At 37.2% G+C, this 27,351-nt stretch overlaps 1 protein-coding gene across 6 annotated transcripts in view; it reads right to left on the reverse strand.

Moving 5' to 3' along the window:
* The window catches only part of MTUS1 (microtubule associated scaffold protein 1), a 143,820-nt gene that overhangs the window by 42,706 nt on the left and 73,763 nt on the right, over positions 1-27,351 (reverse strand). For 5 of the 6 annotated variants that reach the window (XM_033103943.1, XM_033103942.1, XM_033103945.1 and 2 more), the window contains 2 exons: positions 25,475-25,609; positions 23,105-23,143 (listed from right to left, as the gene is read on the reverse strand). In XM_033103943.1, the coding sequence (XP_032959834.1) occupies positions 23,105-23,143; positions 25,475-25,609 (174 nt within the window). Of the gene's footprint in view, positions 1-5,057; positions 5,539-23,104; positions 23,144-25,474; positions 25,610-27,351 lie in introns of those variants that run through there. The other variant, XM_033103947.1, reaches the window with a different exon arrangement.

Consider the following 27,351-nt stretch of genomic DNA (forward strand, 5'->3'; position numbering starts at 1 on the left):
AGAGAAATTGAAGTTTTAGTTAGCATCACCTTCACGATGCATGAATAGGATACCCACCATAAATGCACTAAGAAAATATTAATCTCTTGTTAATACATTTTCAATATATAAAAGCTACATTTAAAGTTGACCACATTCTTTCTCAATGTATTATTTTATAACTGAAAATTAATTCATTTAGAGATCAAATACTAATCTACATGTCCAAACAAAATGACTTAAAAGCATTTAATTGAACTAATGACAAAGTAGGTAATTACCAAAAAACATTCATATCCTAAAAGAGAAAAAAAACAAGGTCTATTGTGCAATTTGACTTGTTCAATGATGTACCTTCCCTTATTTACAAGCAGCCGATATCAGCTTTTGAGAAATAACTGTTTCACCTTCTCTGCCACAGAAACTATAAAAAGGCTCTAACTAACCCCTTCTGTAGTACCTGCATGCACTATAGAGACTGGAGAAGTCAAACACTCAATTTCCCAGACTCCTTTGTGGGTAGAGATAGCCACGTGACAGTTTTAGCCAATGACGTGTAAGCTTTAGTGACATGGCACTACCCCTTCCCTATTTTTTTTCCTGCCTGGAGCAGCCATTGTGAGATCATGACGCAACAGTCATGAGGAAAGTGCTAAGAAAATAGCACAGATGTTTATCCTGGCATTGCTGAGCCACTGAACAATATCAGAGGTGCATCTTTTTAGGTGAGACAAATACGCTACTTCTTAGTTAAGCTGTCTTAACAAACTGCAGCTAAAAGCAGTTCTACTTGACAGTCTCATAAATGAATGCCAAACATAAGAACATAATTTGATGACTTTCATTCTAATTAAACAAATTCATTCACATCTGTCTCACTCTTACTGCATATCTAATCAAAATAGTTCTCTTTAGTGAAGCTTTAAATAAATGAAAATATTTTGTTCTGTTAATAATAGTTTATCCTGCCCTTCCTCAATATATATACTGTGTTTCCCCAAAAATAAGACCTAGCTGGACAATCAGCTCTAATGCGTCTTTTGAAGCAAAAATTAATATAAGACCCGGTATTATTATATTATATTATATTATATTATATTATATTATATTACATTATATTATATTACACTACACCCACTCTTATAGTAAATTTAGACCAGGTCTTATATTAATTTTTGCTCCAAAAGACGCATTAGAGCTGATTGTCCGGCTAGGTCTTATTTGGGGGGAAACATGGTATGTACATACATCCCTCCCCTTTGCTATAGTAATTGCTTTTAATTTCATTAGTTCAGCAAAAATATTTTTTAGTGCAATGAATTGCCTTCACTTGAATCAAAGAGAGCACTGACTCTTTCAGGTTCAAAATGGCACTTTTCAGAACAATAAATGTAGCTACCTCCAGCTTCATAGAAAACCTTAATTCTAATGAAACTGGTAGCAAAGAATATTTCTACTTAGAAGATTCTTTTCTCTCCATTGACTCATTATAAAATTGTAACTAATATATGGAGGTAAAATATTGAAATAGACTGAGCTGAACACTTTGGCAAGAGAGACCACTGCCAGCATTTGGCAAGTCAATGAAATCATTTCTGGACTCTAAGATGTTAGGACTTCCCTGATGCTGAGATCGTCATCCATGCCTGACATCCTGAAACATCACTCAGAACTCTGACAAATTCACTCTCTCTCTTTTCTTGCTCTTATTTACAGAGAAAATTACATCCTGCATCCAAGACACTTTGTCAATGAGCAACATACAATAGTAGTAGCCTAATGTGCACAGTGCACTGTGTAAGAGTTCAACGAAAGGGCCTGTTCTGTGTGGGGCCCTATAATCACCTCCTTATTGCTAGCACCTCTCTCTACACAAGCTATGCTCAGACATATTAAAATTCCTTTATTTCCTTGAAGGAGCCATCTTCTCCCTCACCTCATCTCCAGGTTTTCATGTGCTGTTCTCTTTGCCTGGAACACTTTTTGTTTCTTGGCTAATTCCATGTCTGAGGTTCAGGCTATAATGGCACTTCTTCTGGAAGACCTGGATAAAATTAGCCTCACCTGCGAGAAGCTGCCTGGGTGACTAGGCCATGCCCTACTATGATTATTTGATGTTCTATGACTATCTCGCTCTAAACTGGGGGCTGTGTGAAGGCAGGGGCCATGTGCAACTTCATCCTGGCTCTTCTTTCAGCTTCTAGCATTATACCTGGTACATGGTACATACCTAGTAAATATTTATTTAGGAAATGAATGAATGAATCCTGCAACATTAAAGATAGTTTAGAAGCAAGGGAAAGGCCGATGGCAAAGACCGAAAATATAAAATTCTTCCAATAGCCCAAAGTATTAGGTTGGATGAAATGAAACTGTCAATATTTGACCATGTTTTACTTATAAGAGCAATTTCAAATGTTTCTACCTAATAATAAAGCCTGAACTAGAGTCGTGGCAGAGGGTAAAAACCAAGAGAGATTTCAAAGAACCGAGTCTTAGATTCTTGCAACCAGTTAGTTATGGATAAATGAGGAAGAACAATGATTCAAAGGTGACTAAGGTTTGATGACATAAGGGAAAAACACAGTGTCATGAAGAGAAATAAATCAGGAGTATTAACTGAGTTTGGGAGTAGAGAATTCGTTTAGAAAAGATGACTTTTCAGGTGTCAGTAATACATCCAGGGTTTTTACATCTACAGCCAGAAAATACACAGAATCTTAGGTTAAAGGGACTTCAGAAATCATCTCATCTGATTCCTTTATTTTCTAGCCCTGTGGGGTTAAGTGATCAAAGTCACTCAAGTGAGTACTAGCAGAACTGGGGCTACCATCCCGGACTCTTGGAATCCAGGTCAACCCCACTGCCACTACGGCAACCAATACCAACACCACTTCCTTTAGTAAGAATGTAAACATGAGCTACTGCTTACAGCCCATATGGATAAGAGTAAGTGCCATGGCTTCAATATCCATTCTACTGGAAGATTTCTCAGACCTTAACATTATGCAATATGGATAAGCCCAGAAAAGATTCTTACTGGGGGGTGAGAAGAATTGTATACTTCACATAATTTTAAAATACTTCCCAGCATGAAACTCATTTTTCATTACTACAGTTCACTAGATCTAACAGAGTTACAGCAAAATTCACAGCTGGGAGAATATACAAGGCAAAAATTCTAAACAGAGGTCCCAAGTTTTAGTCCGATCTCTGTCTGTCTGCCAAGACTGTGTGCCCTTGAGAAGTTAGTTTACTTCTCCAGGCTTCCGACTTCTTAGTATAAAATAAGGTAAACTAGATCACCTCTAAGTGCACGGCAGCCCTAAAAATCATGACTGCAAGCAAATGGATGTTTCAAAATATTTTTCTATCACTTAGCTAAAATACCCCTATTAATCAAACACTGGGAATAAAAACCTTATGTTTTGCTTAAGCTGCTTTGGAAAGATATCTGCTTCACAAAAATACTACAAACAACCTAAAATGTTCACTAATAGAAGATTGGTTAAATAAATCATGGCTCACCCAACAGAGGGATGTTACATGACTATCAGAAAGAATGACGTAGATAAGCATGTGTTCACATGAAAATCTAAGGTACATTAACTTTAAAAAGCAAGCTATAGGGGAGCATACACAGTATGCTTCCATTTCTGTATAAGAAAAGATATAAAAGATCTACATAGGCTTACGTATGATCAAAAAATTACCAGAAGGATATACATATACCCGTGACAGTAGCTGCCTCCTGGGGAGGCAGGGGCTTGGGTAGGAAAGAGGCTCCTTTGGAATTGTACAACCTTCTGTACTGTTTTTCTTTTTAACTTGGAGCATGGAATATTTTTTTAAATGTTAAAATCAAAAGCTATTTGGAGCTATTTTAGATCATACAAATTATTAAAAATACATAGCACCCTTTTATTTTTTTTCACCTTTTTTTTCTTAAGGCTGAAAAAAATTACAGTGTCATTTAGACTGAGTGAAACAGAGCCACTGTTTACCTCCTGACTTACCTCATTTACCTTTAGCTGTCAGCTCAGACTGAGAGGGAAAGGCTGGCAGACTCAAGTGACAGGTCAAGGGGAGTTATGAAACATGAGAAAGCGTGTTAGAAAAAATGAGAATTATCCCACAGAGAAGAGAGATGCCTCTGGGAAAACTACAAAGAGTCAGCTGAAAAACATCACTAGGGACAGAGATGAAAAACAAGACACAGAAGGGCTGACATGCATATGAAACAAGGAAAATACCTTCTATTTACATATCCAAACAATCCTATTACAGTTAACACTCAGGAGCCAAAATCAAGTATAACAGCACTCCAGTTTTTATAGCATAAAGTCAACTTAATGCACTGTAGTTGAAATTATCATCTACAACAAGAGGTAGCAATGTGTGCTTACTGAATCCCCTCAAAGTCCACGCAGGTTTACATACGCCTAAAATACACACTGCATTTATTTCTATCTTAGGCACCGAAAATAAAAAGCAGATACAAGCAAAAACGTCAGAGGCAGTCTTTTGTGACTGCAAATACTTTCACTATGAAGCTTGAAAAACTAATTTATGGTTCATTTATTACACCTCTCCACGACCTTTAGGATGTTTTATTTCAGAAATGTTTAGAATATGGAAATCTTTTAGTAAACTAACAGAATCTCAGTGAGACATTACACAATGAAAAACTGCAGAAACATTCTCATCTCATCGCCTAAGAGAAAAACATTCTTAATTTACCTATGTCCTCTTTCCAAAATCATTGGCAGTAAAATGTAACTTAACAGGTATTGATTTTCACAGATTTGGTTGGTGTCAGAGGAAAGAAGTAAGGAGCACCAAGGTAACAATTCTGCTATAAACAAACCGAGCACAAATCTGCTTGCAAACAGTACAAGTACCATATACTTGGTGTTGAAACGTAAGAGAAACTGCTTGTTTTTACAAATTAAGCCTCATTCTCTCACAGACTGCTTTCTTTCCCCCACTTATCTCCTTTGAAAATTTCTGATAAACATCTGCAAGTTAATCAAGATATCTCCCATGCAACACTAAACAGAGTTCTAGAAGAGACAAACCTGTATGGAAAATAACAGTGCTTTTCCTAAACCCTGAAGGAAGTCGAAGGTTTCGAAGCAATCCTTTGGCAGTCAGACGTACGTGAATGGTGGCTAAGGAGAATTTAGGAGACAACAACATGTCTTCAGAGCAGGTGGAAAGATTTCACAGAAGAAACAGCTTCTATGGACTATCACATACTGTCTTTTTAAACTCAGCACTCGTCGAGGCCAAGAAACACAGCAAGAGAAAACATGCCTACATAGCAAATGTCTTTCCACCACACAAACACAAAGAAAAAAACCCCAGAGCTATCCAAGTGTTTCTGGCTTCCGTTTTCTCTCCCAGATGTTGTCAAAACAATGCTCTTCCTCTGAATAAAATCTCCTCTTAGCAGATCCAGCAGTAAGCAGCCTGTGAATTACATCACACTGTACATGCTTATGAGGTTGTTATGGTTTTCATCAGAGATGGTAAAGGGGAGGAGAAAGTGGGTGGTCTTAGGAGCTTTATATAACAACCAATAATGTTACAGATCCTGTAACCACTTGGAAGATTACTAAGGGAAATTAACTACTTCGAACGCCTAAAGTTTATTTAGAGATTAGAAAAAAATTAAGATTTCATTGAAGTAATCTGTGTTCTGATTTTAAATTCTTTACTTATAGGCACACTAATAACCGTGGGCCTTTTTTCCAGATTTGTATGTAAACCTATATATAAACCTGATACCTTGGATAAAAATTTTAAAAATGACTTCTAGCAATTAGTGTTCCCAATTATAATTTTTAATAAAATTTGTATTATATTAATGATACATGGTTAAAGTTCAACTTTAATACTCATGTTCTGAGGACTTAATAACCAACAATAAAAGGTTAATGCAATTTCTCTAGAAGATATAATAGTTTCAGAGGAATAAACATTAGTCAATCAGATAGGCAGTATTCTAAAGACTCCACTTATTGCTTGACTAATTGCATTTATAGAAGGTCAGGTGGCCTCTCACAGTAATATTCTGAGACCAGGAACATGGGAGAATGGGTGCGGTTATGTGTATCTTTTACTGGGATCTATTCAATGTTTATTTTAGTAGGGTGGTTTATGAAAGTACATTAAAATATAAGGGCAATAATCAAAAAAATTGAAAGATAAAGATGTGGACATAAAAAAATTACACCGGCAATATGCTTACTTAAATAAAGTTACTATTAGTACACCAGGAATAGCCCTAACTCCTAACATTTTTTAATTTAAGAAAGTACGGGAAAACAATATGTAAAAAATGATCTACGCTTGTTTCCTAGATTTCCTTCAAAAATAAAAATCAGTAACAGAAATAAATGTAGAATTTGTTAACTATAAATCATCTTATTAATTGCTGTTAAAATTTGCAGGAAGCAGTTACTCTTTTAGAAATTCTATAGAGCATTTAGGATGTGAAGATGGAAGGAGATAGGCAGAAGAGGGAATTTTGAATAATTCCTTTTCCCTCTTTACTCAACTCCTATCCTAACATTTCAGATGTTTTTCAACAAGGGAGAAAAACCCAATAACCTGTCAAGGGTTAACTAAGGGAAAGATACAAGTTGTTCATAGTCAGACAATGGATCTTGCAAACACACTTCACCCATGGCAACTGAAGCATAAATAACTATGGGATTAAAAATTTTTTTGAAGCTACATTTAGGTGTTGCCTTTATACTTAGGTGCTGCCTTTATACTTTATCAGTTTATTATTATTAAAAATTTTTTTGCCAGATTCTGCATATTAATATGCTATAATCACTTCTCCTCCCACCCCTCAAAAAACTTGTAAAAACCAGGCTGCCAATCAGTATTAAAACTGTAAGTAGAAGAAAGTTAAATATTAATATTATTAAAAATACACATGACATTACCCCATACATAGGATTGGAGGGATTGTTTATGTTATAATAAATGCTAAATTATCCTGGTTAAAAAGGAAATCTTTTAGCCTAGACGAACTCAAGAGAAGAAATTAGTAACATGCCACCAATTCATCACATTCATTAAAATTTTTACTTGAACCACACTAAGCTACACCACATATATTAAACGTAAATGGTGCTAACGATCTTTTTTAACAGCAGAGCAAGGGACTGCAAGAATAAAGAGAAGCAGGGCCATTCAAAATAAAATGTCAGAAGGAACAGTTATTTGTATAGCAAAGTACACACACACAAAAAAAGTAAGAAAGTATACTACTATGTTTCCCGAAAATAAGACCAAACTGGAAAATAAGACCTAGCATGATTTTTCAGGATGACATCCCCTGAACATAAGCCCTAATGCGTCTTTTGGAGCAAAAATTAATATAGGACCCGGTCTTATTTTCGGGGAAACACAGTACCATAAAGACTAAGAACGGCTCAAGCTCGGTTTCAATTCTTTCCCAACCGTATTCTGCCCTCTGGTGGCGATTTTGCACAAATGAGCCAAAGCAAAGGGACACTTGACAATCCATTAACAGTAATAGCCCACTCTTACAATCTGCTATGTGTCAGGCACTTTCCTAAACACTTTATATGTATTCACTCATTTAAACCACTGAATAAGCAGCTAGAGTAGACTAACAACAACTTTTAAATGCATATATTTGGGGGGGGGGGGTTAGGAAAGCACAGATTTTTAAATTGGCTCAAAAAGATTTTTTGATTCCTTATTGATCAGCTGTTTTCACTTGTGCCCTATCTGTACTTTCTAAAACTATACTGACAATAGAAGTACCTAAAGATGGAAAGTGTCCATATTTGTTATTATACAAAGTCTTGATTTAAGAGAACATGATAAGGATCACCAAGGACAGTAAGAAAAAATCTGGGGAACTTTTGGTACCTAAGATAGGACAATGTAATTACAGCTCTAAAAATTAGGAATGAGTTTTTATGAAGTACAGCAAAGCTTGTGTTAGGATGTTAAGTGGAAAAACAAAACGATGTAAAATTATACATAGAGTAGGATCGCAACTTTGAACAAAAAGAATAAATATTGAAGCAAATATACCAAAATGTCAGCAATGATCTAGGAGTTGGGGTAGGCCTGATTTTTAATTTCGTTGATGTTTCTGTATGTTCCCATTATTTTTAACAAATATCATTAAGGCAGAAAAATATACTTCTAAAAAATTTAAGTGACAGAATAGCTTTATAAAAAGCCTATGAAATAAGCTGTCTCTATTAGTGACACAAAAAAGGAAAAGCAATGAAAACCAATTGTATAAAGTCTGTAGTAAGACTGAAAAAGCAAAAGATAATATGGATGATATAAGTGTTTGGCAGATCAACGTGTTGTGATACCACAGTATATTCAAAGAACAAGAATCACAGATTCCACTGTAGTGTAAAAAGACGTGTATGTGTATGTGTATGTATGTGTGTGTGTGTGCGTGTGTGTGTACGTGTTAAATCAGTGACTTAATTATAGAACACAATGATGTTAATGATTCTACTCAGGATTCTAGCATATGTTGTGCAGGGTTGCTTAGATACTAGGAAATGCATCCAAACATGGACTTACTTATTCGTTGTTTTTAACAATGATGAAGAATCTGGAGATTGATATTTAAACCAGGGATTCAAGCCTCTCTATCAAATTCATTTTACCTAGAACGCTAACACGGAATATCAATCTTAATGTTCATCTCCTTTCTTTCCCTAACACAACACTAATAGCTACATTTTCTTCATTTTTATGCCTTATAATCATTATGGTCTTATGTTCTAATCTCTATACCATCTGTAGAAAGTTCAACTCAGGGTCCAATTTTTTTTACATAATGTCCTCTTAGCTACATTTTCTTCATTTTTATGCCTTATAATCATTATGGTCTTATGTTCTAATCTCTATACCATCTGTAGAAAGTTCAACTCAGGGTCCAATTTTTTTTACATAATGTCCTCTTCCTTAGTAAGAAGAATGCCTTTAGGATATATTGTGAATAATGATCAAAAAAATTCACATAAAACAATTAGAAAAAATTTCAACCTTCACCTATCCATAAGATTATAAATTCTCCAAGATCAGTCACATTGCCTTTTATTTCTTTGGTCTCCCAAAATAAGAGCAGTAGATGTGGTACATATATACAATGGAATATTACTTGGCCATAAAAAGAACAAAATATTATTACCATTTATGACAACATGGATGGATCTATAGGGTATTATGCTAAGTGAAATAAGTCAAACAGAGAAACACAAACACCATATGATCTCACTTTACATGTGGAATCTAAAGAACAAAATAAACGAACAAACAAAACAGAAAGAGACTCATAGATACAGAAAACAGTTGATCTGATGGTTGCCAGATGGGAGAGAGCTGGGGGGGGGGCAGGGTAAAAAAGGTGAAGGGATCAAGAATTACAAATTGGTAGTTACAAAATAGTCACAGGGATGTAAAGTACAGCATAGGGAATATAGTCAATAATGTTACAACAGCTATATATAGTGCCAGGTGGGTACTAGACTAATTGGGGGATCACTGCATAAATTGTATAAATGTCTAATCACTATGCTGTACACCTGAAACTAATATAAAATAATACTGAATGTCAACTGTAATTTAAAATAATTTTTTAAAAAGTACAAAATAGTCATGGGGATGTAAAGTACAGCATAAGGAATATAGTCAATAACATAGTAGTAACTATGTATGGTGCCAAGTGGGTACTAAGCTTAAGGGAGAATCACTTAGTAAGTTATATAAATGTCTAACCACTATGCTGTACACCTCAAACTAATAATATATGTCAACTGTAATTGAAAAAAATAAAATTTTAAAAACAAAAAACAAAAAAGAGAGCAGTAACGTTTTACCCATGTACAATGTTTGTTTTAAAAACAAACAAAAAACCACATGATCATTGTAGAATATTTTTTAAATAAAAGTTAAATTACCTGTACATTGTAGTGCTCTGTAACAGGTTTTTAAGCTTAATATAAGCTTAATAAATATATTAAACTTAAAATTTTCACACTTATCTTTCATGGCATTAAATAATCCTCTATATTGTTACTTTGATGATTTCAAAATGTTATTAAAATATCAAGGAATGTAATTTAAACATCTGCTGTTTATACCATTAAGGTTGTTTGCAATTTTTCCCCCTTCTAAACAATTCTGAAAAGCAACAAATAAGTCAATTATTTTCCTAGAATCAGTTCTGATAAGTGGGAATCCTGGATAGAAGGCTTTTGTTACACATCACCAAAGTGCTTCCAGAATGGCTGCTGTAATTTATACTCTCTCAGTAGGATATATGAAGCACCTATTCCTCACTTATTCACCAATATCAGGTTTTACTCCTAAAAATAGATACGAATCAATAGCACATTATTTTAATCAGCATTTTGTAAACTTTTTCATGTTTCTTAGCCCTCTATATTTCTTCTTTTATATCTGTACATTTACTTTTCAATTGCAGAGTGGTCTTGTTGATTTGAAAAAGCCCTATATGGAGTAAACATAGTGCATATGCTGTCCCAGTTTGTTTGCTTGTTAATATTATTTATAATGTTTTTTAATTGATATAATTGAGATATAACTGACATATTATATTAGTTTCAGGTGTACAACATGATTCTATATTTGCATATACTGTGAAATGATCACCACAATATGTCTGAGTTATAGTTAACATCCATCACCACGTTTATGTTTTTGACAAAGGGAAGTCTAAAACTTTGTTGTTGTAATTATTAATCTTTTACACTAATGCTCCTGGAAAGGCCTTTTCTATCCAACTCTATATTCTTAGTGCTCTTATTCTAATTTTTGTGTAAAACTTCAATTAACCTGGAATATATTTGTGTGTCGTGTGTGACAACAAATATCATCGGAATCTAATTCCGATGAAAAAGATAGTCTTTGTCTCAACAAGATTTACTAAATAATCCCTACTGTTCCCTGATTTATCACATATCAAAATAGCATCTGCTTTTGAAGTATGAGAAGAGAGTTATAATCATCAACCTACACTGACAGACAGCTTCATCCCTACTCTCATCAGAGGAAAACTGGGCCAAACCAGTATTACCTCACCAGAGCAGGTTTGCAACTTGCAACCATTTCCCGACACTTGGGAAAAGGGGGTACAGAAAGAAACTCTATCCTCCTGTGCTGTATTTAGGAAACGGGTATGGGAGGAGCAGTGCATTTTCTACTTTCCAGGGCAGACTCCATGGCACCTCAGAATGGAGATCATGTGTAAAATAATCAGGGGCTGGAGAAATACAACTGTGGTGCTTTGATATCCCAAACAGCTTTAATGTGTAGTAGAACCAAGATAATAAATCATAGTATGTCGTACCGGTATGTGTGACATCTTCCTTATAAACAGTAAACTAAGGTTTATTTAGAGTAAATGTTGGCTAGAATCTTATAACATCATAATCTTTAAATAAATTACAACAGCTAAACCCCGTGAGTGAGGATGGTTCTTGACTTTCAGTGGTCTTTTCCTGTTTGCTTTAAGGATTTAGAAATAATTCAATTTCCTGGAAGAGAACTCTGAAAGTAAACGACTAGACTCATAAGAACAGTGGAAAGGATTACCATCATCCCTATCCCTAGCAATAGAAGAGGCTATCATCTGAAAGTTTTTTATACAATTCTGTAGGTCAAAATTATTCCTATACTGGAAATTTGTCCCAAATATTCCCATATTCCCAAATGAGAAATTTTGAGAGTTGCAGCAGCTTAGTAACTAGCCCATGGTCAGGACAAAAGTAGAATGTGGCAAGAGCAAGATTCAAACCAGTATTCAATGCCTCAAAAGTTAATTCTCTTTCTGCCTTTCATTGTCTTATGAGCTCATGGAATTGTCTTTGAAATAACTGATTAAAGGTTAAACTAAAACAATGTTATACAATATTCAATGATTAAATTAGCCAATAGTTTAAAAAATAACACCCAATGTTGACCAGAGTATGGTGAAGCCAGCACTCTTTTAGGTTGTCAATCATAGTATAAATGGATGTGAAGCTTCTGGAAAGTGATTTGGTTGTTTGAGTGAAGTGACTACAAATAGGCATATGTTTTGATTTATTTATACTACTTTTAAGCATCTCTTATAAGAAACTTTCCCAAACTTTAAAAGTGATAACTATAAAGATGTTCATTATAGAATCATTTATGGATATGATACAGAAATGCCTCAAATATTTAGGACTAGTTAAATACTGCTGTATATGCTAAATGTAATAGTCATTAAAAGTGACTATTTATGTTAAGTGACAAAATGGGATATAAAGTTATCTGAATTTTATTTAAAATCACAAATATTAGCAAACTAAAGGGTGATTTCTAAACTTCTACATACTAAACCTTCCATAATTTAGCAAACTACTGTATTTAAAATTAAGTAACTATTTTATTAAAACGAAAGGGTGTGAAGTTGGTCAACTTAATCTTCACCACTCTTTGTTGCTAAAAAGAACCAATCTCAAAGCCAGAATACAATTATTTAAAATTTAATGCTCAGAGGAACATGTTTGTATGTGGTAGCAATGTCTTCTGTTTAAAAGGTGACCATTTGTAAGCAGAATATGAAAAAAGTCAAGGTGTTTTGTAGATATAGAATATTATAGGAGGGAAAAAACCTTAGTGATCAATCATTTCAATTATACAGAATAGAAAACTAATATCAGAGAAGTAACATGTTCCACCCAAAGTCACTGGCTGTTTGGACATCACTTCTTAGCATCAAAGCTGTCCCTCCAACAACCAACACACTGTGACTTCTCAGCAGTCTCATCATAAGACAACGTTAGTCTGAAGTAATAATAACAACTAACCATCAACTAGAAAAACCTGGAAATTATATGTCTGGTTGATGATAGCCATTAGAAGGGCTACCATCAACAAGACAAATAGTAACAAGTGTTGGAGAGGCTGTGGAGAAGAAGGAACCCTCATACACTGTTGGTGGGAATGCAGATCGGTGCAGCTGCTATGGAAGGCAGTGTGGAGATTCCTCAAAAAATTACGAATAGAATTACCATATGACCCAGCAATTCTTCTCCTGGGTATCTACCCAAAAAATCTGAAAACATTCATACATAAAGACACATGTGCTCCAATGTTCACTGCAGCTTTATTTACGGTGGCCAAGACGTGGAAACAACCAAAATGTCCTTCGATAGATGAATGAATAAAGAAGTTGTGGTATATATACACAATGGAATACTATTCGGCGGTAAGAAAAGATGAAATAGAACCATTTGTGACAACATGGATGGATCTTGAGATTATAATGCTAAGTGAAATAAGTCAGACAGAAAAAGCACAGAACCGTATTATTTCACTGATATGTGGTATATAAAGCTAAAACAGCAACAGAACAAGACAAACAAATGAGAAACAAAAACTCATAGACACAGACAATAGTTTAGTGGTTACCAGAGAGTAAGGGAGGTGGGGGGTGAGAGATGAGGGTAAAGGGGATCAAATATGTGGTGATGGAAGGAGAACTGACTCTGGGTGGTGAACACACAATGGGATTTATAGATGATGTAATACAGAATTGTACACCTGAAATCTATGTAACTTTACTAACAATTGTCACCCCAATAAACTTTAATTTAAAAAAAAGTGAACAGGGTCTAGTACTCAGAATATACAAAGAATTCCTACAATTCAACAATAATATAAATAATTTTAAAATGAGCAAAGGATTTGAATTAATGTTTCCCCAGAGAATGTATACAAATGGCCAATAAGTTTACTAAAACATACTCAATATCATTGGTCATTAGGGAAACACAAATTGAAACTGCATGAGATACCACTTCATACCCACTAGAATGGCTATACTAAAAAAGATAGAAAAAAATAAGTGTTGGCAAGGATGTGGAGTAACTAGATCTCTCCTACACTGCTGGTGGGAATGTAAAATGTTGTAGCCACTTTGGAAAACATTCTGGAAATTTTTTTAGTTAAATATACTATTATCATACCATCTAACTTTCTGATAAAGGTTATCTGATTTTCTAACATAAACAAAGTAATTCTACAGCATATTAGCTATCTTTTTCTCCTAAATATAAGGATGTGCTAGAAATTTAAAATGAAAGAAAATAAAAATCTCAATGTATGCAGAATAGTTTCTTTTGGTTTTTTAAATTAGAAAGCATATACATATACATACACATATACTATAAATATATATCTTCAAACTCAGGCTATTGAGACCTTTTTTAAAATCACTGAATGGCTGTTTCTTCTCTAACTTTAAGTACCTACGAAAGATTAATAATTGTGATATAATTCTCTCACACTTTGCGCCTTATTAAGCCAAGAAAACTGAACACATCTTGAGGGCATCAAGGGTATTAATTATTCCCTATGTAACATTATCCACCCTATTTTCTTTAATTACTATCTAAATATATAGAGATGAGGGAGGGTCACAAATTTATACCTGCTGCCTAGGTTTCCCTCACTAGATCACACCCTTTAACCAGGCCTCGCAGAGGTAGGAACACGTAACCTTCCCAAAAACTTACTGCAATTGTGATTTTACGTTTATTTGTGCAATTCTTGTACCTTCCTGTAAGCTTCCTGAAGTCAAGGCTCTTGTTCATTTTTGGTTCACCATTTTATCCTTAGCACCCAACACTGTCCCAATGCATGATGAAATGTACTTAACGTGCTATAATACCTTTCTCTCTTCAGTGGTCTTAGAAGCCACATAACTAACGGTCTTAGAACTGCATATTAAGTAAGAGAACATAGTCTATGGGACCTAATCAGCTATAGATAAAATACAGGAACTGTAGTGAACACATTCTGTGAAATCTTCTATGGCTTCTCAAGAGACAAAGTGTTTTGACTCCCAGTTGTAGTTCAAATGGGTGAGGCTGTCTTAGAGACAGATGGGAGTTTGTTCTACTGAGAAGTATTAAAAAAAAAAAAAGAGAGTGCTGGAATCAAGAATCAACTGGCTCTTTAAGAGATGCAGAGGTGACGTCATAGGAATGGCGGCAGCAGGGCGCACTTTCTGAGTTCTCCTCCAGATCTTGTTACAAACGGGAACTATAACCCATCGAGGAAATTTTCGCTCACCACACAATATAGTGGAGAGATTCGTGGATTGCTTGAAGCTAAGAAATTCTTGGGGGTAAGCTAACTGGACGGAGCAAGGAGAGGAGGAGGAGAAACGGCGTGGGAGCGCCCGGCCGGCAGCGGCGGGAGAGCCCAGCCCCCAGCGGAGCCTCAGCTGGCGGGGGCGAGGACCGAAAACCACGGAGCCGGGCAGGCGCGGGATCCCAGGCAGAGCGGAGAGCGCAGAGACCGGGGGTAGGCCCTTTCCCTGCTCCCACGGCTGATTTCTCCCGCCGGGAAGGCGGCGCGCCCTGCGGCGGTCGGGGGCGCAGTCTCCATACCTGGGCCCCTCCCCACCTGCCCTGCTCTCCCAATCCTACCCCGCCCTTCCAGAGACTGGGACTGGAAACCGCGGTGCAGCCCCGCTGTGCCGGGCGCGCACAGGGGCCCAGGCGGAGCGGAGAGCGCAGAGACCGGGAGGCGGCTCTTTCCCTGCGTCCCGCGGCTGATTTCTCCAGCCGGGAAGGCGGCGCGCCCTGCGGCGGACGGGGGGCGCAGTCTCCATACCTAGGCCCCTCCCCCGCCCCGCTCTTCCAATCTTACCCCGCCCTTCCAGAGACTTAAACCGGCCCCTGAACCGAGAAGTGGTATCAAAAGCTCACGCTTTGGGAAGCCTGACGGGCAGCCCTGACCCAGGCAGTCTGGGCAGTGTGCGTGATTTTGGCTGCGCTAGGAGAGAAGAGACGCCTCCACCCCCAGCCACCACCTTTTCTGGCCTGCGGGAAGAGGGCGACGCACGGCTGGGCTGGGAGAGTGAAGACCCCTCCATCTCCAGCCCCCACCCTTCCTGGCTTGCCTAGGGTGGGGTGGGTGCAGCGGCCGAGACACACCCGGAGATCAGCAGTGAGGCAGGCACAGCTCTGGGCTTTCAGCAGATCAGAAATCTCCTGCCCGCACTCACACACACACACTGAAGAGGTGCCTTAAGACTCAAGAGTTTTGGTCACATATCTGGTGGTGCCACTCTCAGTGTGCATTTGTGCAGGCAAGGGCTGAAACTGCACTGATATTGTAAAAACTATCATCCAGACCCCTCAGGCCCACGCTTTTAAGTCTGCAGTCCCAAAGTCTCTCTGGGCACCAGGTGACCGGCTCTGCCTGCGCAATAAGCAGGGGGCTCCTTGGTACAGCAGAGAACAACCTGGACATTGCTTGGTGGGCTTAGGCCGAGACTGTCGCTGCTTTTTGTATTGCTTTGTTTTGTCTTGTTTTGCTTTGTCTTTATATCTTTGATATCTTTGCCTCTGTCGAGTGGGGTTATCAGGTGGTTTTTGCATGTGAACGTATTTGATATTTTTCTTTGTTGTTGTTGTTGTTGTTGTGCTTGGTGATTTGCTTTGTTCTGAAACTGCCCTGCCGGGGCCCAGCTTGTGAGGCACGGTCAGCAGATCAGAAATCTCCCGCCCGCACCCATACACACACACTGAAGGAGTGCCCTAGGACTCACGAGCTCTGGACAAAGGACTGGTGGTGCTCCTCTCGGTGTGCATACGTGCGGACAAGGGCAGAAGCTGCACTGACTTTGTGGAGACTATCATCCAGACCCCTCAGGCCCACGCTTTTAAGTCTGCAGTCCCAAAGTCTCTCTGAGCACCAGGTGACCGGCTCTGCCTGCGCAATAAGCAGGGGGCTCTTTGGTACAGCAGAGGACAACCTGGTCATTGCTTGATGGGCTCAGGCCGAGACGGTCGCTGCTTTTTGTTTTGCTTTGTTTTGCTTTGCTTGGTTTTGTTTTGCTTTATCTTGTATCTTTGATATCTTTGCCTGTGTCGAGCGGGGGTTATCGGCTGTTTTTTTGTTTTTTTGTTTTTTTTTTTTTTTTTTTTTTTTTCTTCTTTGCTGTTGTCGTTGCTGCTGTGCTTGGTGATTTGCCTTGTTCTGGGACTTCCCTGCCGGGGCCCAGCTTGGGTGGCACGGGACTCGGCATATCTGGGGGCCAACTCCAGACCAAATCGGAGTGCAGCCGGGGTTGACCTGCAGGTCACATACCTAGAGGGGGTTCTCGGCAGGCTCTGGAGCCCATAGAGGCCAAACCACATTGGGGTGGTCAACCCTCACGCAGCAGAGTGCCCTGCGGGGGGCAGAGCCAAGTCTCACGGCAGGTCAGCCCAGGAGTTGACCCCACCTGCTCATTAGCGGGAAGCAATTAAAGATCTTCTTGAACGGGACAGTGTACACAACACAAGACTCACCTTTGGAGCACACGCAGAGGAGGACGACGTGGTGCGAGTCAAATATAAAGGACACATACTACACAAGATAACCTAGCAAGAACTAAGAACTCTAGGGGATCTACCTAATATATCAAAATAAACACAGTCAGCCAGAATGGGGAAACAAAGATACACGTCCCAAATAAAAGAACAGAAGAAGCTTCCACAACTGGAACCAAATGAAGCAGACGTAACCAACCTCTCAGAGACAGAGTTCAGAACACTGGTGATAAGAATGTTTAAGGAGCTTAGAGAAGACATAAAGAAGGATGTAGAAATCATAACAAACGAGCTTAGAGAAAACATAAAGAAGGATGTAGAAATCATAACGAAAAACCAGTTGGAACTAAAGAACACAATTACCGAAATTAAGAACTCACTTGAAGGAATTACCAGCAGGCTAGATGAAGCAGAGGATCGAATCAGCGACTTAGAAGACAAGGTAGCAGAGATCACCCAAACGGAACAACAAAAAGAAAAAAGAATAAAAAACAATGAAGATGGCCTAAGAGACCTCTGGGATAACATCAAGCGCAACAACATGCGCATCATAGGAATACCAGAAGGTGAAGAGAGCAAGCAAGGGATTGAGAACATATTTGAAGTAATAATGTCTGAAAACTTCCCCAACCTGATGAAGGAAACCAACATACAAGTCCAGGAAGTGCAGAGAGTTCCAACCAGGATTAACCCAAACAGGTCCACACCAAGACACATTATAGTTAAAATGGCAAAGCTTAAAGACAAAGAGAGAATCCTAAAAGCAGCAAGAGAAAGACGGAGGGTTACATACAAGGGAACTCCCATAAGACTATCAAATGATTTTTCTACAGAAACATTGAAGGCCAGGAGGGAGTGGCAGGAGATACTTAAAGTGATGGAAAACAAAGGCCTACAACCTAGATTGCTTTATCCAGCAAGGCTATCATTTAAAGTTGATGGAGAGATAAAGAGCTTTCCAGAAAAAAATAAGCTAAAGGAATTTATTACCACCAAGCCAGCATTGCAAGAAATACTAAAAGGTCTTCTGTAAATAGAAGAAAGATCAAAACAACCTAACTACAAATTTAAAAATGGCAATATCTATGTACCTATCAATAATCACTTTAAATGTAAATGGATTAAATGCTCCAATCAAAAGACATAGGGTGGCTGACTGGATAAGACAGCAAGACCCTTGTATATGCTGTATACAAGAGACTCACCTCAGAACAAAAGACACACACAGGCTGAAAGTGAAGGGTTGGAGTAAGATATTTCATGCAAATGGAAACGAGAAAAAAGCTGGAGTTGCAATACTTATTTCTGACAAAATAGACTTTAAAATGAAGAACATACTAAAAGATAAAGATGGGCACTATATAATAATAAAGGGATCGATCCGACAAGAGGACATAACCCTAGTAAACATCTATGCACCCAACATAGGAGCACCTAAATATATAAAACAGGTACTGACTGACATAAAGGCAGAGATCAACAGTAACACTATTATAGTCGGGGACTTCAACACACCTCTGACCACAAGGGACAGGTCTTCCAGACAGAAAATCAATATGGAAACAACAGCCTTAAATGATACATTGGACCACTTGGATTTAATCGATATTTTCAGAACATTTCACCCCAATGCTGCAGGGTACACCTTCTTCTCAAGCGCACATGGAACATTTTCCAAGATAGATCATATGTTAGGCCACAAAACAAGTCTTGATAAATTTAAGAAAATTGAAATCATACCAATTGTCTTCTCTGATCACAATGCTATGAAATTAGAAATGAACTACAGGAAAAAAACGGGAAGACACACCAATTCATGGAGGCTGAATAACTTATTACTAAATAATGAATGGGTCAAGCAGGAGATCAAGGAAGAAATCAAAAGATATTTCGAGATAAATGAAAATGAAAACACGACGACCCAAAATCTTTGGGATGCCGCGAAAGCAGTCCTAAGAGGGAAATTCATAGCTTTGCAGGCCTACCTAAAGAAACAAGAAACATCACTAATCAACAGTTTATCTTCACATTTAAGGGATCTGGAAAAAGAACAGCAAAATAAGCCCAAAGGGAACACAAGGAAGGAGATAATAAAGATCAGAGCAGAATTAAATGAAATAGAAACCAGAAAAACAATACAAAAGATCAATGAATCCAAGAGTTGGTTCTTAGAGAAGATAAACAAAATCGACAAACCATTAGCCAGACTCATTAAAAAAAAGAGAGAGAGGACCCAAATTAATAAAATCAGAAACGAAAGAGGAGAAGTGACAACGGACACTGCAGAAATACAAAGAGTTTTAAGAAGTTACTATGAGCAACTATATGCCAACAAATTTGACAATTTGGAAGAAATGGACAATTTTCTAGAGGCGTACAACCTTCCAAGGCTAACTCAAGAAGAAACAGAAAACCTGAATAGACTGATTACCACCACGGAAATTGAATCAGTAATCAACAGTCTCCCAACAAACAAAAGCCCTGGACCAGATGGCTTTACAGGTGAATTTTACAAAGCGTTCAAAAAAGAATTATCACCAATTCTCCTCAAGCTCTTCCAAAAAATCCAGAAGGAGGGAAGACTCCCAAACACTTTTTACGAAGCCACTATCACCCTGATCCCAAAATTAGACAAAGACACCACAAAAAAAGAAAACTACAGGCCGATATCTTTAATGAACATAGATGCAAAAATCCTCAACAAAATATTAGCAAACAGAATTCAGCAATACATTAAAAAGATCATTCACCACGATCAAGTGGGATTCATTCCTGGTATGCAGGGGTGGTTCAACATCCGCAAATCTATTAATGTGATACACCACATTAACAAAATGAAAAATAAAAATCACATGATCATATCAATAGATGCAGAAAAAGCATTTGATAAAATCCAACAGCCATTTATGATAAAAACCCTTAAGAAAGTGGGAATAGAGGGATCTTATCTCAACATAATAAAGGCCATATATGACAAACCCACAGCTAACATCATACTCAATGGGGAAAAGCTAAAACCATTCCCCCTAAGATCAGGAACAAGGCAAGGATGCCCATTATCTCCGCTTCTATTCAACATAGTTCTGGAAGTTCTTGCCACAGCAATCAGACAAGAAAAAGAAATAAAAGGCATCCAGATTGGTAAGGAGGAAGTAAAGTTATCATTGTATGCAGATGATATGATACTATATATAGAGAACCCTAAAGACTCCACCAAGAAGCTATTAGAGCTGATAGATGAATTTAGTAAAGTGGCAGGATACAAAATTAATATTCAGAAATCAGTTGCATTTGTATATACCAATAATAAAACATCAGAAGGAGAAATTAAAAAAACAATCCCATTTACAATCGCTCCAAAGACTATAAAATACCTGGGAATAAATTTAACCAAAGAAGTAAAAGATCTATACTCAGAAAATTATAAGACACTGATGAAAGGAATGAAGGAAGATATAAATAGATGGAAACACATATCATGTTCATGGATAGGAAGAATTAATATAGTTAAAATGTCCATACTGCCTAAGGCAATATACATATTCAATGCAATTCCTATCAAACTGCCAACGTCGTTTTTCACAGAAATAGAACATATAATCCTAAAATTTATATGGGACCATAAAAGACCCCGAATAGCAAAGGCAATCTTGAGAAATAAGAACAAAGTGGGAGGTATAACAATACCTGACTTCAGATTATACTACAAGGCTACAGTAATCAAAACAGCATGGTACTGGCATAAAAACAGACACATAGATCAATGGAACAGAATAGAGAGTCCAGAAATAAATCCACGCCTATATGGCCATTTAATCTACGACAATGGAAGCAAGAATGTACGATGGAGTAATGACAGTCTATTCAATAAATGGTGCTGGGAAACCTGGACAGACACATGCAAAAAAATGAAGTTGGACCACCTCCTTACACCATATACAAAAATAAATTCAAAATGGCTTAAAGACTTAAATGTAAGGTCTGAAACCATAAAATACCTAGAAGAAAACATAGGAAGAAACTTCTCAGACATTACCCGGAGTAAGATTTTTACTGATATACACCCTCGTGCGAGGGAACTAAGAGAAAGAATAAACATGTGGGATTACATCAAACTAAAAAGTTTTTTCACAGCAAAGGAAACCATCAATAAAACAAGAAGGGATCCTACTGAATGGGAAAAGATATTTGCCAGTGATATATCTGATAAGGGATTAATATTACAAATCTATGGAAAACTTACTCAACCCAACTCCAAAAAAACAAACGATCCAATTAAAAAATGGGCAGAGGACTTGAAGAGACATTTTTCTGAAAAGGACATACAGATGGCAAACAGACATATGAAGAAATGCTCAACCTCACTAACCATCAGAGAAATGCAAATAAAAACCACAATGAGATACCACCTCACCCCAGTCAGAATGGCTATCATCAATAAATCAACAAACAACAAGTGCTGGCGCGGATGTGGAGAAAAGGGAACGCTTGTGCACTGTTGGTGGGATTGCAGACTGGTGCAGCCGCTATGGAAAACAGTATGGAGGTATCTCAAAATTCTGAAAATGGAACTACCTTATGATCCAGTAATTCCACTCCTAGGTATCTATCCGGAGAAATCCAGAACTTCAATTCAAAAATCTCTATGCACTCCTATGTTTATTGCAGCACTATACACAATAGCTAAGACATGGAAACAACCAAAATGCCCATCGGTAGATGACTGGATTAAGAAACTGTGGTACATTTATACAATGGAGTATTATGCAGCCATAAGGAAGAAAGAAATCTTACCATTTGCAACAACATGGATGGATCTAGAGAACATTATGTTAAGTGAAATAAGTCAGACAGAGAAAGATAAGTACCATATGATCTCACTTATTTGCTGATTCTAAAGAAAAGAATAAGTGAATGAACTAATCAGAAACAGTTTGGGAGACAATGAGGAAAAGCTGAGGGTTGCTAGATGGGCGGGGGGGGGGGGGGGGGGGGGGGGGGGGGATTGGAGGGCAGTCGGTGACCACAGGATGGCCACGGGGTTTGAAAATTAATCTGGGGAACGTAATTTGGTGGTTACCAGAGCGTAAGGGGGTTGGGGGGTGGGGGATGAGGGTGAGGGGCATCAAATGTACGGTGATGGAAGGGGAGCTGACTCTGGGTGGTGAACACACAGTGTGATTTATGGATGATGTGATACAGAATTGCACAACTGAAATCTATGTAATTCTACTAACAATTGTCACCCCAATAAATTAAAAAAAAAATAAAAATAAAAAAAATAAAAAAAAAAAAAAAAAAAAAAAAAAAAAAAAAAAGAACAAAAACAAACAGTTAAGCTGCTGAGCTATTAAAAGGTGTTGAAACCTGATCTTGAGATAATTTAGCAATTAAAGACAATCCAATTGAAAAATAACATTTACCTTGATAAAAGGACATTCTCCACCTCATTAGACCACATTAAAAAATCCTTTTTAGCAAACTAAAATTACCTGTTATTAATAAAATGTCCTTTTGTGTCAGATGGCTTGTCAATCGTGCTTACCAAGGTTTAACCCTATGCTGGCCCAGGTCATAAGCAGTTATGTTTATGCCACAAACTTGGAATTCTATTTATAAACATACTAGTGAAAAATCACTACAAAAAAATTTTAAATACTTGTAAAGATAACACAACTCTACAAAAAGATTCTTTTTCTCCATCCATATTTAAAGGGGTCACTTACCCGTATTAGAAGCTGTAAATAGATTTTTTCTTGAAGGACCTAAAATATAAAAGAAATATCTGTAAAATACATATTTTATATAAAATATCAAACAAAAACAAACCATTTAAAAAATAAGGGTTGTTTTATTTTCAAAAACAGTCCACTAACATTTAAATTTTAGGTTCCAGATGGGCAATACCACTGAGATACATCAACTTTATCAAATATAGTCTAAGTATAAAATGGCATCCCAAATAACATCAAAATGGAAGTTTAAGGGTGATATGAATTCTTCGTCACAAATTAAAATTGATAGGAAAAACTATAGTACTTTTTCAGTCTAGAACATTTGAAATTCAAATTTTAACAAAACTGAATTTACACATTTATTATACACTTTACGCTATTCCACTGCTGACAGAGAAAAAACAGCAAGACTTTAGGAAAGACAGCCACTAGTATCTGAATTCTAAAACTGCAAAGTATTACATCCAATTCACTTGCTACTGAGCTATGAAGGAAATTACACTTAAGCTTTTTCTCCAAACTGATACAATATAAAATACGACCAGGGGAATCCTTTCACAATGTATATGTACAGCATCATCAAATATATTACATTTTTATTTGTCAATTATATGTCAATATAACTGAAAAATAAATACGACCAAGAGTGGTTAAAAGAGACACAGCTACGTAAGTCACTAGAAGAAAACTACATGTTTCCACTTAACATGATATAGTCATTTCTAGGGCATAGTCACCTGCAGATTACTGGTTGGAACAGCTGCCACATTCAATCTGTGCATTTTACAAAGAAGATAATCTCTTAAAATATGTGGCTGTTACAAATGGAAAGCATTGATTCCCACTCAAGTAAAACCTTTGTGATACAAAAGCTTACAAATTCACCAGCAAGACATACTAGACTTCCCTGTTCTATAAAGTTATCAGTAGAATCACGAAGTTCTAATTCTCTCAAAGTGATCTTAGTATCGAAATTGGACATTTCTTTTCAGTTATTGGTGTACATATAGATTATAGGGCTTTATCATCAATAAAAAACCACAGATTCACATACTAATGTCATCCCAGCAGAGTCATTTGATGCCTCAGAAATTTATTTGAGATCCTGGACAGAAGAAAACCTGCTGGCACGCTAAAGAATTATTTTCCAATATTTATGCCTACTTTCTCTTCAAATCAGTAGAAAGGCAAAAGTGTTGATAAACATTCACTAGGTAATTCACCTAGTTACCACATAATCCTACACACACACAATGAGGACGATGAAGAGCAACAGACACTCTCACTCTGCTGTGAGAGACTAATGCCTTTTGGAAAATTATTTAGCAACATATATTGACAATTTAAAAAAGATTCATACAGTTTAACCCAGTAATTCCTCTTTCAGGGAGAGCCCATGGAAGTAATTAAGAGTCTGAAGCAACGAACACTGTGTACATTCAGAGATGTTCGTCTCAGTTTTACACACTACAGCATAAGGCAGACATTGTCCAGAAAACAGAATTGGAAAACTGGACTGTTTCATAGCCATTTAAAATGAAGACGATCTCATGATATCCTACTAAATTAATTAAAGCAAGACACAGGAGCATGTACAAATGAGGCCCTGAGTTTTGTTGAAACAAACAAACAAACAAACAAAAAACATTCTATATGCAGAGGAGAAAAAGAATGGAGGAAATGCACCGTTATTTGTGGTTAATGGGGTGAAGAACTAGGTATGTTTCTATTTTTCAAATTCTCTAATCAATATGCATCACATATTATAGGTCAGGTTTCTCATTCACAATTATTCCTTTAGTTAGGCAACTTTTTGATTCACTAAGCACAGAATGAAACTTCTAGTGTGTTTCAGACCCACTGTGATAAAACTACATGAAAACAATACATGTTAAGTATATACGACATAGCTTGTAAACCTGAAAGTTATTCTTCATAGCCACAGCAATCATAAAGTGGTAATACGGAGAAGGAAAAGAGATAAAGAACAGAAAATAAAGAAATGTAAAAAAAAAAAAGAGTATGATTTGGACCAAGAGTGAGAAGTAAACTATGCACTTGTTATCTCATTACTCTAGATCACTGCCTTAACATAATTTATCTCTTGAAATCTTCTTTTCACCTTATACCTTTGATCTACCTGCTGGTTTCTATTTATCAAGTTTTACTGTAGAACCTACCAGCTAGCAGAACAAGAACAGCTCCCTCAGTGTGAAAAGGCATCATTATCTCTTATTGAACAGACTTTTTACAAGTAATTGGTCAATATACCCTAGACCTAATTGTCAAAATTTAACTTCCTACAAGCCAAGGACTTAAAACATCTTGTCCTCCCTCTTCTCTCCATAGTAAGGACCATACCTTTTGGAGCAGTTTTCAATAAGTGTGCGTGAGCTCTGGGTGCCAAAGACTTCAAATATAACGATCCTGACGAACCATTTTGAAATGCTGGTTTTGGAGGGCTTTCCTCATATTTGATGACAGCAGTATTACCAGCTGTAATGACACAAAAAAGTACATTTTATTTTATTTACAAATGTATTATCAATCTATCACAACGTATTCCTTTCTCCTACAATCAACAAGTGGTCACTAAACACCTACAACATGCCAGTCTTTATTGCATACTGGGATGACAGAGATTCTTAACAGGTAGTTCCTGTCCTGGTGGTGGGGGACAGGGTAAAAGCTACAACCAGAGTGACCAGACATCCTGGCACAGTGCAACTTTATGATTCTTACTCAGTTCAGCTTTCATCCCCAGTAAAAGTTGGGAAATAACTGATGTTCTGTAACAAGGACGCCCACGGTGCAGCTATGAAGAGCATCCATCTCCACGGGGACAGGCAGCACACAGGCAGCCAGCCAGCTGTGTGAATAATTTGAGAACCATTATGTACAAACCCCTTGGCAGCTACAAGGATGAGATCTGATTCTGATTCTCTCTTGCTCCAGCAAGGAGCTGGCATGCCAACATCTGCTCTGGAATAAAGGTGCCTAAGCCCCAAAGCGAAAACATAAGAGGGGGGTCCTACCTAAATAATACATACCATCTTTTATGTTATATGTAAATCTTTCCTCTCTCATTCACACAGGAGTTCCCTCTCTGAAACACAAACACACACACACACACACACACACACACACACACAAAACCGAAAGAGAGAGAGCGAGAGAGAGGGGAGGGAGGGAGGGAGGGTGAGAGGGAGGAAAGGAGGAAGAAAGGAAGGAAGAAAGGAAGACTGTTTCCAGGCACTAAAAGAATTGTTAAAGAAAGGACTTTTGGAGAAATTTTGATGCTAACTAACTTTGCTTAGGCTGTGGTATAATTCTGAGTCCACTATATTTAATTAGGCAAAGGGGCCTCCCCCAGAAATAGAACTACACTATTTCCCAAAGAAAATATCAGAGTAAAAGTGAGAGGGAAGAATTAACTGAGCAAATACTATACTTTAGGTAGACTATGTCAACGTGTTCTGGAAGAGCATCATCTTTATTTCGCTACAGTCTCTGATTTTGCTTCTTTTCCTTCACTGGAACTCTAAAGACAATCTTAGCATATCAACTGGCAGTCACACTGCAGAATAAAAAACGGAGCTTTAAAAATAATAATGATAACCTATAACTTCTTGATTTTCTAGCAGAACTAAAATTTGAAACCATGGCGATATTATTATGTCAAAGCCTTAAGTAGATGTCTTGCTTACTCTTATTTCTTCTTTTGCCCAATAATAACTGAAGCCCTTGGCATCAAAAAACTAAATATCTTTCAGTACATAAGACAACTGTGTAGACCACAGTTATATAGGTTCTTCCTAAACTGTGAATTGCTTCTTTGCATTTACGGCACGCCACTAGATTAAAATGGGAGCCCAAATCTTATGTAGCATCCTTAAGATTTGTCTTTGTACTTGGGGCAGGGAGAAGAGCAGAAGGGAAAGAAAGAGCAGGACTTGTTTCCTGAAATTTGAATGCCAAATAAGAATGTATTTTCACGTTATATTTTTGCTGAATGTGTATTTGATCCATAATGAGGACTTATGAAACAGTGCCCGTCTCTATGGTATGGTTAAGTGGACTATATGACTACTTTACGACTGTAACCACCATTACCATCATTTATTGCACTGTTTTGGGCAGGGAGAATCTACATTTTAAAATCTCGCAAGTATCAAAAACATTAGAGAAAGGTTTGAAAAAACATTACCAGCAGGTAAAGATAAAAACGTAAAAAAACT

The sequence above is a fragment of the Rhinolophus ferrumequinum genome, chromosome 4 (genome assembly GCF_004115265.2).
Source record: "Rhinolophus ferrumequinum isolate MPI-CBG mRhiFer1 chromosome 4, mRhiFer1_v1.p, whole genome shotgun sequence".
Classification (NCBI taxonomy): domain Eukaryota; kingdom Metazoa; phylum Chordata; class Mammalia; order Chiroptera; family Rhinolophidae; genus Rhinolophus; species Rhinolophus ferrumequinum.